General features: G+C 45.2%; 2 protein-coding genes across 10 annotated transcripts in view; one reads left to right on the top strand and one right to left on the bottom strand.

Moving 5' to 3' along the window:
* The window catches only part of Serca (ATPase sarcoplasmic/endoplasmic reticulum Ca2+ transporting SERCA), a 32,199-nt gene extending 23,860 nt beyond the window's left edge, over positions 1 to 8,339 (top strand). For 3 of the 5 annotated variants that reach the window (XM_078179480.1, XM_078179491.1, XM_078179470.1), the window contains exons 12-13: positions 14 to 131; positions 211 to 2,197. In XM_078179480.1, the coding sequence (XP_078035606.1) occupies positions 14 to 131; positions 211 to 411 (319 nt within the window). In that variant the 3' untranslated portion in view covers positions 412 to 2,197. Of the gene's footprint in view, positions 1 to 13; positions 132 to 210; positions 2,198 to 5,353 lie in introns of those variants that run through there. The other 2 variants (XM_078179508.1, XM_078179500.1) reach the window with 2 other exon arrangements.
* A 937-nt stretch (positions 8,340 to 9,276) lies between these two features.
* Positions 9,277 to 17,882, bottom strand: LOC144469398 (actin-binding Rho-activating protein). 5 transcript variants are annotated; one of them, XM_078179648.1, is made up of 4 exons: positions 17,714 to 17,882; positions 10,110 to 10,240; positions 9,779 to 10,028; positions 9,277 to 9,662 (listed from the first exon to the last, which is right to left on the bottom strand). In XM_078179648.1, the coding sequence occupies exons 2-4, from the start codon at positions 10,214 to 10,216 to the stop codon at positions 9,555 to 9,557; spliced, it is 465 nt and encodes a 154-aa protein (XP_078035774.1). In that variant the 5' UTR covers positions 10,217 to 10,240; positions 17,714 to 17,882; the 3' UTR covers positions 9,277 to 9,554. The 5 variants fall into 5 exon arrangements, with proteins under 5 accessions (XP_078035774.1, XP_078035758.1, XP_078035766.1 ...); XM_078179632.1 differs by lacking the exon at positions 17,714 to 17,882 and adding an exon at positions 11,706 to 11,903; XM_078179640.1 differs by lacking the exon at positions 17,714 to 17,882 and adding an exon at positions 11,626 to 11,706.
* Positions 17,883 to 18,445: the final 563 nt, after the last annotated feature.

Below are 18,445 nucleotides of genomic sequence, written 5' to 3'. Positions count from 1 at the left end.
TCTTTTATTTCAGTTTATCTGAGAATCAATCTCTCATCACTATGCCGCCCTGGTCTAACATGTGGCTCATTGCCTCTATGGCTCTTTCTTTCACACTCCACTTTGTCATCCTTTACGTCGACGTACTTTCGGTATAACAATCTTTCATTTATCCTATCGTCGAAAAATTGTCATAGCGTTATGTCACTCGTTAAATTCTGTCTGTTCCAGTCTGTATTCCAAGTTACCCCCCTATCGGGAGAAGAGTGGCTTACCGTTATGGAGTTCTCCATCCCAGTGGTACTTCTCGATGAAACCCTCAAATTCATTGCCAGAAAGATTACAGATGGTGAGAGTCCCATTTACACAGTGCATTGGATCTTTATAATGTGGGCTGTGTTCTTTTACCAATGCAACATTTTCCCTATATAGAACATCCGTGAAACAATAATTAGTCTAACAGACGATGTTTTTCCCATGGAAAACATTTATAATTGAGTTTTCGGACTTGCGCAATTGCATTTAAAACTAAAGTTCTTCCCCATTGCCCGGGAAGATCGAGAGATAAGTTATTAACGAAGTGCGTTTAAGTGAGATTTTAACCAGTTTGACTGTTGTGCATGGTGTTAGTACAACCATACAAATTTGCCATCAAGGCCCACCATGTCCACATCACACCGTATCCTGACGTCGCTCTACAATCGTACGAATTTCAGTGGCTCCGAGTGATAAAGACACCCATCGTAATCAAAACGAATTGTGATTGTTGAATTATTTTCTACGAGTGCCTTTTAAACATTAACTTTCCTCTGCAAGAAAATACCCGTTCATGTTTTTTCTAATCTGATACGTTCTACACCAAGCCCCCTTCAAAATACTTGCATGCTCTTTCAGCACAATGGATATTTGACCCGAGTATATTTTAGATAGCTGTCGTGTTGAAATTTTCGATTCTTTAAATAGTTGTACTTACTGCTTCTCATAGATGTAAACGTTGTCTCTTGGATGTCTGCTGCAAATCAAATACACCAGTATTGCTTCAATCCTAAGCATTCGAAAGAAAAAAGTTGGCAAATTGAATGACAGAACAAGGTTATCCAGCATGTTGATGCAGATTTTTTTTTACAGTCGCAATCCTGACACTTGACTTTAACGCACACGTATAGCAGCTCATATACATATATATATATATTTTTTTTTTGGTTTACTTACGTTAGGCGTGTACTCGCTCTTCTAATTTATTAATTTATTGTTCGTTCCCTTCTAACTGCTTTCACTGTTGCTTATTAAAGTTGGTATATTAATTAATTCTCAGCCTCCAGAGTGTCTGCTTCGATCAAGAGGTCAAAACTGGAACTGCCTGATCCGTTGGTGAAATTTCAAGACAAGCATGCATGAAATTTTGAATTAATGGATCTCATTTTGAACCCGTTTATTACGTCTTCCTTCCCGTAGAAATAATGCATGCACAACTGTATTGTTAATACATTCTCGAACTTCACCACCCAGAGCAATCATTGTCTGTAGTTAGCGAATATTTCTGTGCCTCCTAAATGAAGTGATAGTTGTTCTCAGTCACGCATTAGTATCTAGTATCTGGCAAATATGAAAAGACTAATCGCGGAGGAAACGACAGAGAACGGGACTATTTTACCATCATATGTTATTTAACGGGCACAGCAGAATTACTCTAACGTCTTGCACTCTCATCGCATCACTTGGTCTTTTTACACGTACCTTATCTCTGTGTGATTTACGTGTCGTACGATCGACGCCACACAATAGATTTTGTATACCACTAATTTATGGATACGGACTGCGGAGGCTCTCGCGTATGTAAGTTGAGATAGAAGGACATTGAGAGAATCACTCGTCCCAAAGCAGTCCGTATCGCATTGTATTAATCAACCCCCCTCCCACCCCCTCCCCACTCATCTGGGATGGTGGTACGAACACGAGAACGCTCGGTCTAGAAGTACGTATCTTTGTTCCTACCAGCGACGGCGCGCAGCTGGTTTCGTAGATTCCAAAAGAACGCGTAATTTTCGATTTTTCGTAATTAATCAGGTCGGCCACGGGGGACATCGATCGAGTCACCCTGTACCTGAGAAAGAGTGTGTGCACCTTTCCCGCCGCGCGTCTTCTTTTTGTACTTGTTTATCTCCACGATAGGTCGTACGAGAAACATTAGAAAGAGGTTTTTCTATTCTTCGAGCGTCGAGCGAGTGTCGCAAGTATCGCGAGTATCGGACAGCTCGCCGAGTTTCGCCAAATTTCGATCGGGGAAGAGTCTTTTTCTAATGGCGCGTGCGGCAGACGAGTCGCTGCGAATCATCCCTCGAACCCGTGCAAACGCAACAAGACTGACGATGCGGTCCGAGGGGTGGTACGCGCCCCCGCCGTTCCGATGCAAATGCGTACATCGTTCTCTTCGTTTGCGATAAGCGACCACGCGGCAGGGATTGTCTCGTCCGCCGATCCGCGCGTAACACGAGAGAGATAGCATAACAATATTATTATTATCGGCTAGGGCGTGATACTTTTTCTTTTTTTGTTTTCTTCCTCTACTACTTCTTCTTTATATTTTTTGGTATGGGCATAATTAAACTTAATTAGGCAAAGGCAAACTGTGTGAGAAAAGGCGTTTGTACCGTGCATGTGTGCCTGGGTGCATCGCGAGGTGAACGGCCGGTTTGCGCGAAACGATCGGACCTCGCGGCGCACCTACCCCAAGCAGCACTAACATTGCGCGAGTGCTCTGTTTTTGTTCTCTCCTGTTCGAGGCAACTAGAATTTTACTTTGTAGCGATGCCGCCACGAATAACAATCGGATGTGTACCTGCAGACTTTCTTCGACGATTTCCACCTGTGCGAACGAGACGAATTATTCTCGATGAAAGCATTGTTAGCTTTTTCATCTGGCTTGTCCCTTGTGTCAGTGTTTCGTTTTCATTCCACTGTCGTTTCACGGTGTACTCGTCGAGAGATTTGATCGCCTCGAGTCGGTCGCGTCGCCGCCGAGCACAGAAGTCGCGCGGAGATCATGATGCAGGGCTGACAGTTTTGATAGATTGCTCTACGACGCTCGCTAAATTCGTTGATTAAAGTAGCTTTGCGTTCGCTCGTGGTGACACGTATTTTGTAAGTACTTGGTTTGATTGTGTGGATTGTGCTCTATAATCTGGAACCGGAAACGAGACACGGAGTAGTGCCATCGACGAAACGAAATACCAGCACCGCGGTTATAGCAGCGTTACGCAAAGGAGACGTGTCGAGACGTTCTCCGGCGGCTCACGTGTCGGAAGCGTTCGCGAGTGCTAGAACGCACCTATGCGTGGATACACGTACGTGTCCCGAATCGTTGGGAAGAGAAACTATTTTGGAATTACTCGAAAACTGATATCGATCCATCGAGGACGACGATAGAAGCCGCCGACACACGTGGTTCTTTGCTTAACGCTCTGTATCTGACCTAGCACGGTAAAGATCAACGACGATGATAAGCCACGAGCCGCCATCGTTCGTGCAGGAAGTACCTATTTCTAATGATAATAAGATAATAATAATGATAATAATATTAATAATTAATATTAATAACTTATATAGAGTGCGATTATATCGAATGATTTGTCTTTTTTGAGATGCATAATTCGCCAGCACGCACCTGTGGCGAATCACGGTGTGATCCTAATTAATTAATTAGCCCCGACATATAATACATATTACGGTCCGACGAGCAGCGGCCGATTCTATGTAGAAAGAAGAACAAACGGATTCGCCGACGCATTACCGGTACACGATCGAATTCATTGCATACACCATTCAGGAAAATTGTAATTACCCGGAGAGAGAAACGCAGGTCGGTCGAACCACGGCAACTCCGTCGTATTAGCAAATGTTTGTTTATTTATCGCGCGTTTTATTTATCTCTTTTATTTATCAGATCGGATATTATAACAAGTGAGAGAATATCGTGACGATTATCGACGATTAGCGACAGTCTCCTAGTGCATTACTTGTTATAATAATAAAACAGAACACTGAAAAAAAGGATATCATTAGTGGTGTTACTGATGTGTGTTCGAAGTAAATCGATCGGCCTACCTTGACGCGAATTTTTGCGCTGTAATCGGTGGCATTTGCCGCGCGTACGAAACATTGAACACTTAATACAAAGAAACGTAACAAGTGTTTGGTCCAATCTATTTGCAGCAACCTATGGTGTGATCTTCTTCCTCTTCGTGTCTTCTTCAGCACTTTCTCTCTCACTTTCTCTCTCTCTCTCTCTCTCTCTTCTCTTTCTCTCTTTCCCTCTCATGTCTCTCTATAACCGTTTTTATCTAACCCTGTATTTTACCCTTTATCCAACGATTATCCCCGAGTATGTATATGTACCTTGTCACCTCATCCATCATCGGTTTTACAAAAATAGTACGGAAACTGTGAGATTGATTTATACGACGAAGAAATACCGTCCTCGACGAATGCTTCGTGGTCGTATCGTGGAGACGAGACCCGGAGCGGTTCGATGATTTTAGCAACACTCGAGGCGGATCCGCGAGCGTTCAGCGTGGCATTCGCGTCGAGAAATCATGTCATCGTCATCATCGCCATACTGTGTGTCCCCCGGAGTTGTTGTTTGAACTTTTGCATACATCCTCTGGACAGAAAGATCAAATCGATTTGATAACTGTCGTGTCAGCCTGGAATGACCAATGGGCCCTTGACCAGGTCCACGCCCGTTAATGTATATGTATATATGTATAATAACAATAATAATGATAATAATAACACTCCTGATCGAGGAAGTTGTCTCCGACACCAAACCCGACACACTTTTTGCTAACTCCTGCCTGTTGGTGTGCGAAAACTATTCAGTCAAGAAGCCAGACCGCCGCCGTTGTTGCAAACCAAGGGAATAAATAGTCCAAGCGACTGGATCACCCAGGTAACGTTTTCTCATTTACAATTGTTAGCACATAAGCTACGGATTTTATTATCTTGTTGCAATTTGCTACATACGGGACGAATTGAGTCACGACTTTTTTCTCTCATTAAAACGAACGACGACGCGACGTCGAGTTTGTCGACGAATAAGTTACTTTCCAATTCGAAGCGACAAATCTATTTTACAGAACTCTGGTTACTGGAAGACCTTGCGAACAGCGTAACTTACACGAATTAAACTCGACGTCGAACGGTCTCACAGTGGTCGCGTTCACGATTCCGCATACGTTGCTAAGAACCAGGAAACTGGAGAGAGAGCGCGCAATCGATCGCGATCTACAACGTTCCCGTCGCGAGTTCTGTAAACCAGAGCTCCGCCGGCCGTAGCACGACGACAAATAACAGAGGTTCCATGATATGCTTACAGTGGCACCGCCAGTGACGCCGCCGCCGAAATAAAGATCGAGACGCGTAGGACGAATCGACACCTGTCCGGACACGAGAAAATCGTCAAAGGCACTTAACACCCACCCGCAACAACCCGCAAGCTGCTCGATGGGATCAAACGACAGAAAAGAAACAAAAGTCACAGAAATACTATATCGACACTCGAATAAACACACGTACACACAAGTATCAGAACCAATAATAACAGACAACCAACAAAAATACAAAAAACAAGAAAAAAAAGCTAAAAAACTAGTAGAAGTAACCAGAGAAATCGATACTCGAAATGTCGGGGGAACACGTAATGTCAAATTGTTTTCATCGTGGATCTATTGCGTTGCCTCGGAAGGGTAGTTCAGAGGGATGTTAAACAGAGTAGAAGAACCAAAAAAAAAAAACAAATAAACAAAAGAAAGAAACACGGAAGAACATTTGGTGCAGAGAATAGTACGTTTCGATGCGAGAACGGTCCGGGTGTTCCCGAACCGTGACCGTGTGCGGGACGTAGGAGAGGGATGCTCTCGGACAGCCCGAACGACGATGCGTCCAATCGGAGGGGCTTGCTGTTTCGCTCGCAGTAGTTCCACCCCGGCAGTACCACTCTAATGGCTGTATCTGTGTTATGTTGCAGTAAACGAAACGGTCGTCGTCGACGAGCGGGTCTCGGCTCGTCTCACTGTGCCGTCGGCGACAGTTCCTCTGGCCGAGCGCGCGAAACGCATTCAGAACAAACGCGTGCTGCAAACTCGGCCGATAAAGACAGAGACGAACAAGCGGAACTTAGCTAGCGCGACTGCGCCCGATAGCTGCGATAACGATACGGCAAAACAGCAACACTCTCGATACGAACGTTTAGTCGACGCCGCCGCAAAGCGAAACAGAGATCGTAGGCCCCCTTTTCCGCTGGCCACGCACTGCACCGCCCGCTGCTGCTTTCGTTTAACTTTAACCGATCGACAGTCGCAACAGAACAGAACTTCTATTTATTATTCTGTAGTAAATCGTGTTGTCGATCACGAGAGAGAGAGAGAAAGAGAGAGCGAATTAAAGACGGGATTGTTAACAAAAATATCAGTGAAATCAGACACCCACGACTTTTGAGAATTCTTCGTTTGCCAACGTTCCTCGGTGTCCGCGCTCTTGCTCCGAACATCCCGCGTTTTAGTTTTCTTTCCGAGTTATCCGTTGTCGCGACGGATCGCAAGCCGCGGAAGCAAGTAATCGCCACCCTCGAGACCCTCTAACTGTGATAGACGCATAAATCACTTTTAACGCTACGGTAACGCTTTTCTCTGTCTCTTCTGCTCCCGATAAAGAGGATCGATGCCACGTCGAGGCCAACCTTGTCGTAATTGAAACAGAGCTTCCGTTTCACTAGTATCTAGTGTACCTATTTAACTCGTTATTCTGATTCTCTCGAACGTACTCCTGCGCTCCCCTCACTTTTCTCTATCTCTCTTTATCTTTCTCACCGTCTATTCTTCGTCCTAGTATAATTCGACTTCTTCTCCACCGGAAACTTAATCGTAACATCCTGCAGCGAGGTCTGCTCCGACGATTCGTCGAGGACGCTACTTTGTTCTGGATCGTCTGCTAAACAAGGGATGCTGAGGACGCGACCGATCGACGGAAGCCGGATAGCTTTTCTGGCGGAACCGAGAGAGGGAGAGAGAGAGAGAGAGAGACGGAACGAAGTGCGGGACGCAGGGCGTACTAAGACGCAGCGGGAACACGGTTCAGGCGGTCGAAGCGCGATCACCAAGGGGAACGAACAACCACGTCGACAAAAGGAGGCGAAGCGGAGAGCAGCGAACGAGGAAGCGATACTCCGTTTGCCATTTGGTTCAAACGGTACTTACACCTTTAGGATGAAATTAAAGGAACTGTATTCCGATCGGTGACGTAACTTTCACGGGGTCTTCCGCGATCGTCGCAGAGCGCACCGATGCGACAGGGTCGAAGATACCGAAGCGGAAGCCTCCTCCCGCGGTTACGACGCGCGAAACTTACGCCACTGGAGAGATATCGAGATCGTGTTCGCGATTTAAGATTTAACATTGTACATAATACGTAACACGCGCGATCTTTAAAGAGTAAAATTACTATTATTACTATTATTATTATTACACAGACACGCATGTATATATATACATATTATATATATATACACATATTTTGTTCGTAAAGAAAGCGCACAGAGACGGGAGGACGCGCGTCCGCGTCCTTCGAGATCGGACCTCAAGCGAGAAGGATTTGAATTGCCTGGATCCAAGTTTTTTGGAACACGATTTTTGCTTCGAACCCCCTTTTACTTTTATCGCCGATTATGTCTTCCTAGCAGCGCATGGGTGGACTTAGCCGCCTGAAGACGTTCTGATTGTTACATAGAGAGAGAAACTCGACGACGTTGACGATTCCCTTTTCAAGATACTTCCTCCGACCCATCGCCAAGACTGATGAGAGACGCCGTGCGTTGGCCAGAGACGTTATTCGAAACCGCTATTATCGAAAGGTACTGGAAAGTGCGACATTTTCGAGGAGCTTTCGATTGCCTTCGTCGAATAACGCTCGAGCCTTGCCCTAGTCGAATTACGGTATCGAGAACAGCTGGCCGATTCGAGTCTCGCATCATCTGTTCCTATAATTTTTCATGTTCCGATGACGAACCTATTGTTTCACGGACAACGGTACAAACGGAAGCAAAACCAACGGGGTGTGGACCGGGGTGTTCGTAATAAAAAGAGAATTCTCATCGGGGAAATTGAGGGAAATGCCGCGCGATACCGTCGCGTGTTTCTACCGTTAACGTTTCAGTGATTCTGCAAGCATAATCCTTGTCATACCTGATTGATGGGTTGCACGTGGACCTTCAGTGACGTTCGTAACAGCAATGAAGAAGAGAATACTTATTGTTCAGTAATTATAAATGTAAGATAAAGAATACATTTAATCTGTTTTATTTTTCATATATTCCCCACTTTGTTCTCTCACGGAAACGACCCTGCTCGATGCGACTAGAGTTTAGTGACTCGATAATTAACGATGTTCCTGTAACAGAAAGACAATAGAAAGCTCCTTCGTACGTTTTAATAAATTCAAATGAAAGTAAGAAACGGAATTGACTTACCAGATCATTGAGTGGCGATTCCGAAGCGTCTTAGGGATCGTTTTCTTGTTACGAACCCCTCGCGAGTCTCTATTTCTCTCTCTATCTCTCTCTCTCTCTATCTTTCACTCTACTATTTCTCTCCGTGTCTTCTTCTCGTCGTCGTATTTTCTCATTATCAATTTTAAAATAAGATCATTTCTTCTAATTAGCAACTAGAGGCTTACGTGTAGAATTTACGATCGTCGAAGGAGGGAGAATGTATCGCGCACGTGCCGGTCAGCGAGAACGAATTTCGCGGGTTCGACCGGTCGCGTGTTTTACTCGTCAATTTTCACGTTAAACAGTAAGTCGAGCACATCGTTAACCGCGACGATTCTCTCATCGAACGACAACCGGAAGTACGAGGTGTTTTCTCAAGCTTTTGTATAGGAAACTCGAGCCCCATAGACGAAAATCGTCAAAGTTATCCAAGTAGTGTATGTTACTCTCTCATGTATCGTTTCCCTTTTTTTGTTTTCTTTTCCGTTTTCTCTTTTGTATAATGATTGAACGGCTGTGCGGACGCTCCAATCGTTCTCGCTCGAATCGTCCGCAATTCGAGGGAAAGTATCGAAGAACAAATTTCATTGTTTTCTTCTGACAACAGCGACAAACCTTGCGTTATTTTTAATGTTGTACGTCAACAGCTCTATACGAATAAAGGTTTGAAAATGATGGAACCACCCCCACTGACGATTTCACTGTTCGACACGATTCTTCCGCGGGCTCGGAAAATTAAACGAGAATATTCTAAAAAAGCTCATTTTATTCCTAGTATCCTATAGAATATCACATATCAAGGTATTCGATTTCTTACATCGATCTACGTCAACACGCTCGTCAGATTACAATCACTCGGCTCATGTATGCACTCTCGAACTCAAACACGAATTACATACTATAAAATGGTCGATACGCGCGGCTCTTTTACGGTCGTACTGTGAATCGGTGTATAGGAGTATAGAGACGGAACAACAACAACGCGTTAACAATCGCTCGAAGAATTGAAGGATTAGCGGGATTAGAGTGAATGTTAACTGACTGGCATCTCCTTCGCCATCTCCTGTAGTCGTTGCTTCAACGTCTGCCGAATCTCGGCGATCGGTTTCACCAAGAATATTGGCACGTCGTCGTCCCGCCTCTGCAACAAATTACCAACAATCGTATCATTTTTAATCAGAATATTCGCTGGAATAAAGACGCGCAACCGTGGCAGATACAGAGACTATCCAAGGCACGCCGGAACGTCGTACACACCTGGAAAAGGCATTCGCCCTCGAAGTCGACGAACTTTTGTTTCCTAGCCCTCAACAGAAGTCCGACGCATTTGTCGTTGATGTGGGTGTACAGATTGAATAGATCACCGAACGTGATCGCGGTGATCTCGGGGTGGTCGCGACACGGCGTGCCCTCTTGGTAGATGATCTCGCATAGTTCGACCACTTCTTTGAGAATATGCGCGGCAGCTTTACGACCGCGGATGTCCGTTAAGGAGCCGGCTTTCGGTCTGAAATCGTGAAGAAGCAATCGTCAGCGTTCGCACAGGCGAAACCGCGAGTATCGTCGTCTTCTTCGGACAAATGCCTACCTGCCGTACTCTTCCTTCGAGAACGTCTTCTTCTCTAAATTTAATCCGGACGTAAACGGATTTTTGCTTTGCTTGTCCTTGTGTTGGTTCGCAACTTGGTTGAACATCGCAACTTTGTCACTTAAGGATTCCTGTGACATAAACGAACGTGTTACTTCACAAAAGCCGGTCTTATCCAATTGTGCATCGATCCGCGGAAATGTCGTAAAACGCGGAAATTCGTTTATCGAGTCACATGCCCTCGAACAAATTACCGAACATTACAAAAAATTATAAAAACGTGTGCATTGTTTCCAGAAATAATATTATCCATATCGTAAATAGTTATTTGCGTAGAGCGTTTTACAGTGAACGATACGCTGGTACAGCGATCAATTTCCATAACGATAGCACAGTTTTTGATATAGATGATGCACACGCGTATTATTTGCATTACATTAGAAATCGCGAGGGATATTTTACGCTACAGGTCTTACTCCGAAGTCACCGTTTGAAAAACCCTCGCTAAAATCGCTATAAGAGAGTTTAACGCGTCTGCGAGCGGAACGACGCGCGTCTTCGAACTAACACCCCGGTATCGTTGGTATCAAAGGCATAAGAGGTAACATCGTTGGGGCTTCTAATCTCCTAAAGCGTCGTCGAGAAGCGAGCACGTCGCCCGCAACCTTCGGAAATCGAAATACTCGCGAACGATTCGTCCACGGTTTCCCTCGAATTTAGTCGAATCCCATCGAGTCCTCGAATATGTAGTAAACGCGACACGAAAAATTCACTTATTTCGGGAAGAATGTTACTTTTTCTACCAAACTGAATTTTTCGAATATTTTAGCCCAGACAGTCGACGGGGCGCGACGTCAGTGTCACGGTGCTCCTAATCAGCGCGGAATGTTGGAAAACAGCCAGCCTGGACCATTTAACTGGCCCTGACCATAAAAGTCATCTCGATGGCATTCTGACAAATTTTCACCCGCTCTTACTACCGCCTCGCATCCATACAATCGACGCGATGTTTTCTACTAGCGAACAACGCATACCAATAATGGTGATACCGACGACACATTTACTTCTCTGATCGTTTTTGCGTCTTAGATGAATGTCCCTTTGTTCCCGGTATTAGATATCGATTTCCTTTATGTCTTATCTCGATAAACTTAAGCTTCGAATAGTTGTAAAAGAGATATCTATTCGTTGAAGACGAGATTTTTGCGTCGTTGAACGTATGCCCGTGCACGAAGTCCATATCGGTGCCAGATATTCCAAAAGACTTGACGGGTTACAATATAAATATATATATATACATAAATTTATTAACTCAAAGGCTTTACGAAGGCATGAAATATTTTCGGAAGAAAACGATTGAACGTGATAAACGTAAGCAGGGGGAAAGCGATAAGAAAGAAGGGACGAAACGTTTGGGAAATTTAAACTCGCGGCGGTAGAACTACGAGGCTAAGTGAAATAAGACCGTGTTGGTCAGACTGCGTGCTGTAGACTTGGAATTCGTCGCGCGTTTCACGTGCATAGAGAAGAATATCCGAAAGATTGCACACGAATTCGCACAAGCAGATGGATACACTGTGTCCCGTATATACTCACATACATCACTGAGGACATTGTTTCACTGTAAATTATCTTCGAAGAAACTAATTGCGAGACCGGAGTGAGTCTAAACTAGTATAATACTGTCTGATAAGGAATTAGTGAATGAAAGCAATCGACAGATCGAAGACTTTCCCGTTTTATCGCGATCTCGCGTGCTCTATAATATCTTGACGACTATCGGTCGGTGAATACGGCGTCGCGATGCCGAGCACCTTTTTATAAGACCGGACCGACGTCAAAAAGCTCCCACCAAGAATTTCGGAGAGCCGGCTCACCAACGGCCGAAATATTTGCCGCTTTTACGAGCCAATTCCGCGCGGATCCGTAGATTTTGATTGGCTGCCAGCAGCTAGCTCGGCACACCGGAAATGATGAATCTTCGATTCTGTCCTCCTTGCATCTTTCGTATTCATTCATGAACCGCCTCGGAGCCGCACTCTAGCCGGACGCTTCTAATTCGTTTGTTTGTTTACACGCGAAGCTCGCGCGATTCGCTTTGACCTCTGATAGCAGCTGCAATCGAACGTCAATTATTCGAACGGATTGCGAGATCGTGATTGTTCGGATAACGGGGAACGATTGCATAGACACGGTGTTGGAGTTTTATAGGACATTAGAGTCGCAATCGAGTAGAACGTGCAAACAATATTAATAATTTTCCAATAACGCAACTCTATAGATTAGATTAGTTCTTTGCTCGAGCTTTATCTAATCTGTAATACCGAATCGTCGCTAAAGCTTTCTTCTCTCTTGTTTATATTTGCTCCGGCTTTGTTCCGTCTCAGCTGAACAGTTACATCGAACTATTGCAATTCGATTAGTTGAAAGTTACATCCGCCAAAACGAACGAGTTAATAATATTCGTCTGATGGGGGTACAGAAAACAGAGCGCGGTCGAGACTTGGTTTAAAGTAGCGCGAAGGAATCTTCCCTCCTGGCATTCCTGGCTAAATTTAAGTATCGAGACTCCGATGGAATTCCAGTACGCTGCACATGGCCATAATAATGAATTCTTTGTACCACTCGACGGACTCGATTTATTTGTTCACGGCGAACGTAGAATAAATTATGTTTAGCCATGTTCAAACAAAACGTTGGACCGTACAGTCGACCAATTCGGTAATTACTTAGGTAGACGAAGATATGTTTGAATGGTGATATCGCATGTAGGTATCGCAGGCTCGAAGAACTACGCTGTTGCTAACATGGCGCCTCGTGTCTGCCAAGAATTTTCGATTCTAAACTTTCGAAGCTTCTTTTGGCGCGCAAACGACAGTCTTTCAGAAACGCCTGTGAATCAGCATCCGAAATGCGTTTAAACGCTATTACAGCGCTGCCGTCGCCGAGATCTCCTAAAATAGTTATTCTATTGTCACGTGGATCGCGTCGATTTAGAAGACGTCTTTCTCTCTTAAATAATTACTGTGGCAATGTCTTTAATCATGTCAGAGGAACAGACATAAAAATGCTAGATTAATGCTAGACATTCGCGACACCTGCACGACGTCAAGGTTACCTAGCATGATACAGAGGGGTAAATAAAAAAAAGAGTTTCCCTTCTTTCAATCGTTCATGGGACCACTGTTAATGATTTATTCGTTTGCGGCGATAATACAGTTGTCGGAGAGTCCTTTAATCAGGATGAATAAGGCTCCGCGCGGTCAGGCATCGCGCACCCCCGTCGGAAAGTAACGAAATCTGACGCATAGCAAGTAAATTTACGAATGCGACGGCAAAGCTTCGCGAACGACGGCGCTGAGGAGTGAGTATGCCACGGTGGAATCCGGGTTTACTATTATAGTCGAGGGCATCGCGACGGTTGACGTAGCCGTTCATTGATGACCGAGCGAATCGCGTTCGACGACGCAAAATCGAGTCTAATTCCGCCGCCAGTTTCCGGCCGCGGCGATCACGCAGCCCCGCGGAAGATGCTCCTTTTATGGTTTCGCAAACCTCGATGTGCCGATCCTGCATGCTCGCACTAAAAGAAGCATCATCGAGAGATATCAGCCTGCAAGTAAAACGGGCCGCCAAAGACTGCGCGGACCGACTAGTCTGTCTACTGGAGTCTGCTCTAGGAGCATCCCGGCCGTCCAAACGAATCAATGTTACGGCCTCGCTACGGAGTCACGCTACGATCGTTCCGCTAACACGAATCGCGACGACGAAGAAAAAGCACAGGTATGCGTGCGACGAAACAGTTCGGAACGTGTGAACCTAACGTAACACGTCGTCGGATCAGGGCCCAAGCACGTGCGAGATATAAATAATTCCAGAAGCCACGAGTTCGAGCTCTCGTGCAACGCGACGTTCCGTTTCGTTTGAATGAAGCTGACACGCATCATCCTCGTAAACGCCGAGGATCGGTTATCTACTGTTACAATAAAACAACAGTTACGTTTATTAGGTTTTCTAAGACAGCAACTTTAAATCTACACGAGCGCTGCGCAGGTTCCAGCGACGAGAAATTGAGTCGCGTTGCGAGGCGCTAACGATTTATCGCGCAAATGGCAATCCCGACGGAAACGGAAGACGTCGTTACCACCGGCTTATCTAATTGGAGAACGAAAACGAGATTTCCCCGGCGGTCTCTTCCCGATGATTATGAACTGCGCAGCGAGCGATTCGACAGCCGTTGGCACGTCCGCGGGATCTCGAAGTAATTAGGCGAATCCGCGTCAACGAAGTTACATAATCGCGGCGGATTTGACTCATAAAACTTACGAGATGACACCGGACCACGATTTAGATCGTCTTTCTGCTGGCGATACCCTGAGCACCGAGAAACGCGAATGACGAAATGTCTGCGATATAACCGAAGACCTGAACGAACATCGCAACGGCCGAATTCCTTTGCGAAAAGAGAGCCGGGAGCATTATAAATAAAATCCTCGACGACCGGTATTGTCCGGAACGAAGAAAAACGCTAAAATTCCGGTCGCGCCGGAAAATAATAGTCTTTTGCGTGTTTTATTCGAGCTTCGAGCATCTTCTACGAGAAATAGCACTCTAAAGCCCGAGAGCATTTCAGTCTGCTCGGTCACTGTTTAGTAACCTGGCCTCTTTGCCGTTTAATCGCTATTTAAGTCTAATTTTTTAAAAATTGTATCGTAAAAAGATGAAATATCAAAATGTTGGACATTATCAATGTACGATTGCAGTGTTTGTTAACGGCTTATGCGAATTCGTTGCGAAGTTGTCGAGCGAGACAAGTTTATCGAGGACTGTCGAAGATAGCCTTCCGTTCTTACAGTAAATTCCAAACTCGGGGGACGCGAGTTCTGACAGAGACACGTTTTTACGAGACGCTGCTCGGTGCAGGAGTTCCCTTCGAATTCGATCGTGTCAGCGATGCGACCGTATTTTGTGCAACGAAAGAGGAAATTCTACGCGCCGTTCGTCCGAACGAGGGTAGGCGCTGGCGCTCGACCAAGGTCACGGATAAAGAAATTGAGTCCTTCCGAGCGTTCGATGACCCCTTTTTGTGTCCATGCTTGAAATATCCTCTACACGCCGGCGACCTTCCTCGCACTTTTCACAGTGCTCGCGATAGAAGGAATCGCTCCAATAACGATCCATACTTTTCCTAATTATTCGAGCAAATTGTTTCATCCTAAATTCGAAATTCTCGTGCTGGTATTCAGATGTTTAAGCGCGCTCGCGACTTGCATAATTTCGAAAGATGCAAACTTTGTAAAATCATGCCAACGCGCGATTAGCTTACGTACAGACAAATTGTCGCGCGTGCGACCTTAAAAATTCAGATACAGTTGCCTCGAAGAAAGGGAGGGAGCGCGCGACGCTTTCTTATTTCCAACCGGAATGGCCGACGTCCAAAGAGAGAACAAACGAAACATTGCTCGTGAATACCGTTCCGTGACTAACGCGCCCGCGCCTGCCAAATCACGAGGGGTCAGACTACCGCGAAGAAAATCGTAGCGTCCTGATGGACAAACGTCAACCGCGTGTCGTTGACACTAATGTTGCAACCCGTTGTTCCCGCATTCCTCCCGGCGAGCACCTTCCTGGCGCGTTCTTGAATCGGCCGAGACCGCTCGCGGCGTTCGTAATAGCTAAATCGCACGTTCACACGCAGCCCACGTGCGGATCTCGTGTCTCGAGAAATCCGAGTTTCGAAAGAGGCGCTTTTATTGTATCTGACCGTTCATAACGTCTCACCGCTTCTACATATCTACAATACCATTCACTCTGCCTCCTCTTCCTCCTCTCAGTTTTCAAACATTTTAATTATTTCTTTAATTATTTCGATTAATATAAGGGGACGCGATCGGTGAAATTGTTACGCTTCTGCTTGTACAGCGATATATCTTATATCGTTGAAAAATGACGAGACAACCCGTGGATGCATCAGAACATTTCATTAGTCCAGAAATGACTCACTGATGTATCTAATGCGAAAAAGAATATAGTACAATGATGACTGATGTTGGAATACAAGCTTAATGAAATTATTTCGATCTCTTAGTAATCTCTGTGATTCATCTTCTCCCATGTATACGACGGCATGGTGGATGACGCGAAACGATCGGCTATAGTCATTCCGTTGTTCGATTGCAAACTGTTCCAGCTGGAATAACACGGCTATAGAACCTGTGGCGACTTTAGCGCGTGTCCGAGAGGATGCTGTAGCTTCTCCGAGAAGCGTTACCCTAAAAAGGCAGAAGTTCGGGACCTGTTCGGGCGATGGGGGAACCGCGAGTCGTGGAATTTTGTAGCCGTTGACGGAGCACCGACAAAAATATCGGCACGCGTCAAACGGTCGCGCGTTCGTCGAAATAACAGATGAACCGCGAGAAGATGGACGGACGTCGCGCGAACACGGAAATCGCGACTCTCCGGCGACAGCTATTTCGAGCGAGTGGACGCTATTTTCGTCGGTCCGCGTCACTGCTCCGGCTTTCGCTGAACGACGAATCAGCGAACATCATTTGCATAGCAAATCATCTTCGGCCGCTTCGCGGATATCCGCCCAAGGAAATAAACAAATATGACGTTCCTCGAAACGGGATCGCGTCGACGTGCACGCCAACTCCCACGAACCCTCCACCCTACGATATTTCTCTCTCGAATCGATTGTCGTCGCGGCATCCACCAAAATTCATCGTCAAAATTTCATACCATCGTTGAATCATTTATAAGCGGCATGTACGTATATTAGATTCATTTTCTGTCTGTTAATTCTCTTCTTTATTGGACTATATTATTCAACTAATTAACGAGTATCTAGTCTCTGTAAAGTTGACGATCCTTTTCTAAATGAATCAAATGAAAATTTCGGAACTAACTATACGTCTGATCGGAAAGAATATATGCGTATATTGCATTTGCCTAATTATTGCACATGTATCGTTTCTAAGAAGTTACATACGAAGTTAAAAATACTTGAACAATAATAGGTGACTGCGTTGCAATATGAATATATGTAAAAATGTTGCAACAAGAGTTATCTACAATTTATACGAATACTTATTGTATGCATATACGCGTAACTTTAAACATTTATAGAAGCGCGAAGTTTGTTACGTTTATCCCTGTTGTAATAACTGGACCGTGAATTTTTGTTTGATATCCAAATTTTTTAATTCAACTCTAGAAAAATCAGGAGCTTCTTCTTTTAACAGCAAATAGTTTAATCATTGCCAATATTATTCTCGCAATGCATATTTCCAAATGTTTTGTTTATTAACGTTTCGCGATTTCGTAGAATATCGTAAAATCAGCGTTGAGATATTGCGAAGACTGCTCAACTGCATCGAAATGTTTACGATAAACTCGATGCGAAATGAAGCTGTGGTTCGTGGCGGGATCGAGGAGATAAATAACTTGTACAGAGCACGTAGCTGCAGTTAGGCAAGTTCAAATCCAGAGAAAACAATTTTATTATTCGGACGCTGCGTGCCTGCAGCACCGTGATTTCACCGAACGACGCTCGAAACCACAGACAGACGGACACGAGAACAAATTCTAAAGTTGACACTGACCTCCTCGAAATCGTTTCAACGGCTAAACCTCTCGTGTCCAGAGATAGATCGATCGATCGATCGGTCAACAAATATCCAAAGGCGGGTTCGGGTCGACGGTGTTCGCGGGAGAATAAAAGGAAAATAAGGCGGTTGTTTCGATACGTGGGATGCGTTCGTAGTGCGCCAGTTTTCACAGCGACGACTGATCTCATTGAAAGAACCCTTGCGTAATTCTATTTCTGGTGAAAAGAAGACACGTGACACGGCCGACGTATTGCTAGGGAAATTCAAGTTAGCGAGCACGGCGTTCGTCTTTTCCTGCATTCCCGCGAGGAAAATCAACGTCGAGGAAGATGAAGACGAACGATTCGAAAGTCGACGCGCATGAACTTTGTAGTGGGTAAATCCATTTAACGCGATCACGGTCTCCCGCCTGTAAAGCGTCGTGGGTGCAATGCAATAATTCATTTCGAATTTCCCACCGGAAGCTTCGGTCCGTCCATGTTACTCGGCTGGAAGCAATTTGGGGTGCGGGGGTGCAAACATTTAACCGCGAAATTTCTATCGGGCGATGAAAAATCGCCGGCAACCAGAGGACATGCGAGGAGCCTATACTACGTGCGAAACGTCGATCGTAGGCCCGAAGTGCGACGCGAATTTCACCGGCAATGCAAAACGCACGTCGCGACGCGTGGCGTCGGTGACGGTAAAACGCCACGAGTCGTGATTTCGCCGCTGGTGGCGCATACG

Source organism: Augochlora pura, chromosome 1 (assembly GCF_028453695.1).
Source record: "Augochlora pura isolate Apur16 chromosome 1, APUR_v2.2.1, whole genome shotgun sequence".
NCBI classification, from domain to species: domain Eukaryota; kingdom Metazoa; phylum Arthropoda; class Insecta; order Hymenoptera; family Halictidae; genus Augochlora; species Augochlora pura.
Note: the sequence above shows the minus strand (reverse complement) of the source record. Positions and strands in the feature narration are given on the sequence as shown.

Bases quoted from the DNA above. Each gene is read 5' to 3' on its own strand.
- LOC144469398 (XM_078179623.1), bottom strand. From the start codon at position 10,491: ATGGAAATTGATCGCTGTACCAGCGTATCGTTCACT. The intron at 10,241-10,455 runs GTAAAACGCTCT...TTTATGTCACAG, and splicing joins GTACCAGCGTATCGTTCACT to GAATCCTTAAGTGACAAAGT. The intron at 10,029-10,109 runs GTAGGCATTTGT...TCACGATTTCAG, and splicing joins TCGAAGGAAGAGTACGGCAG to ACCGAAAGCCGGCTCCTTAA.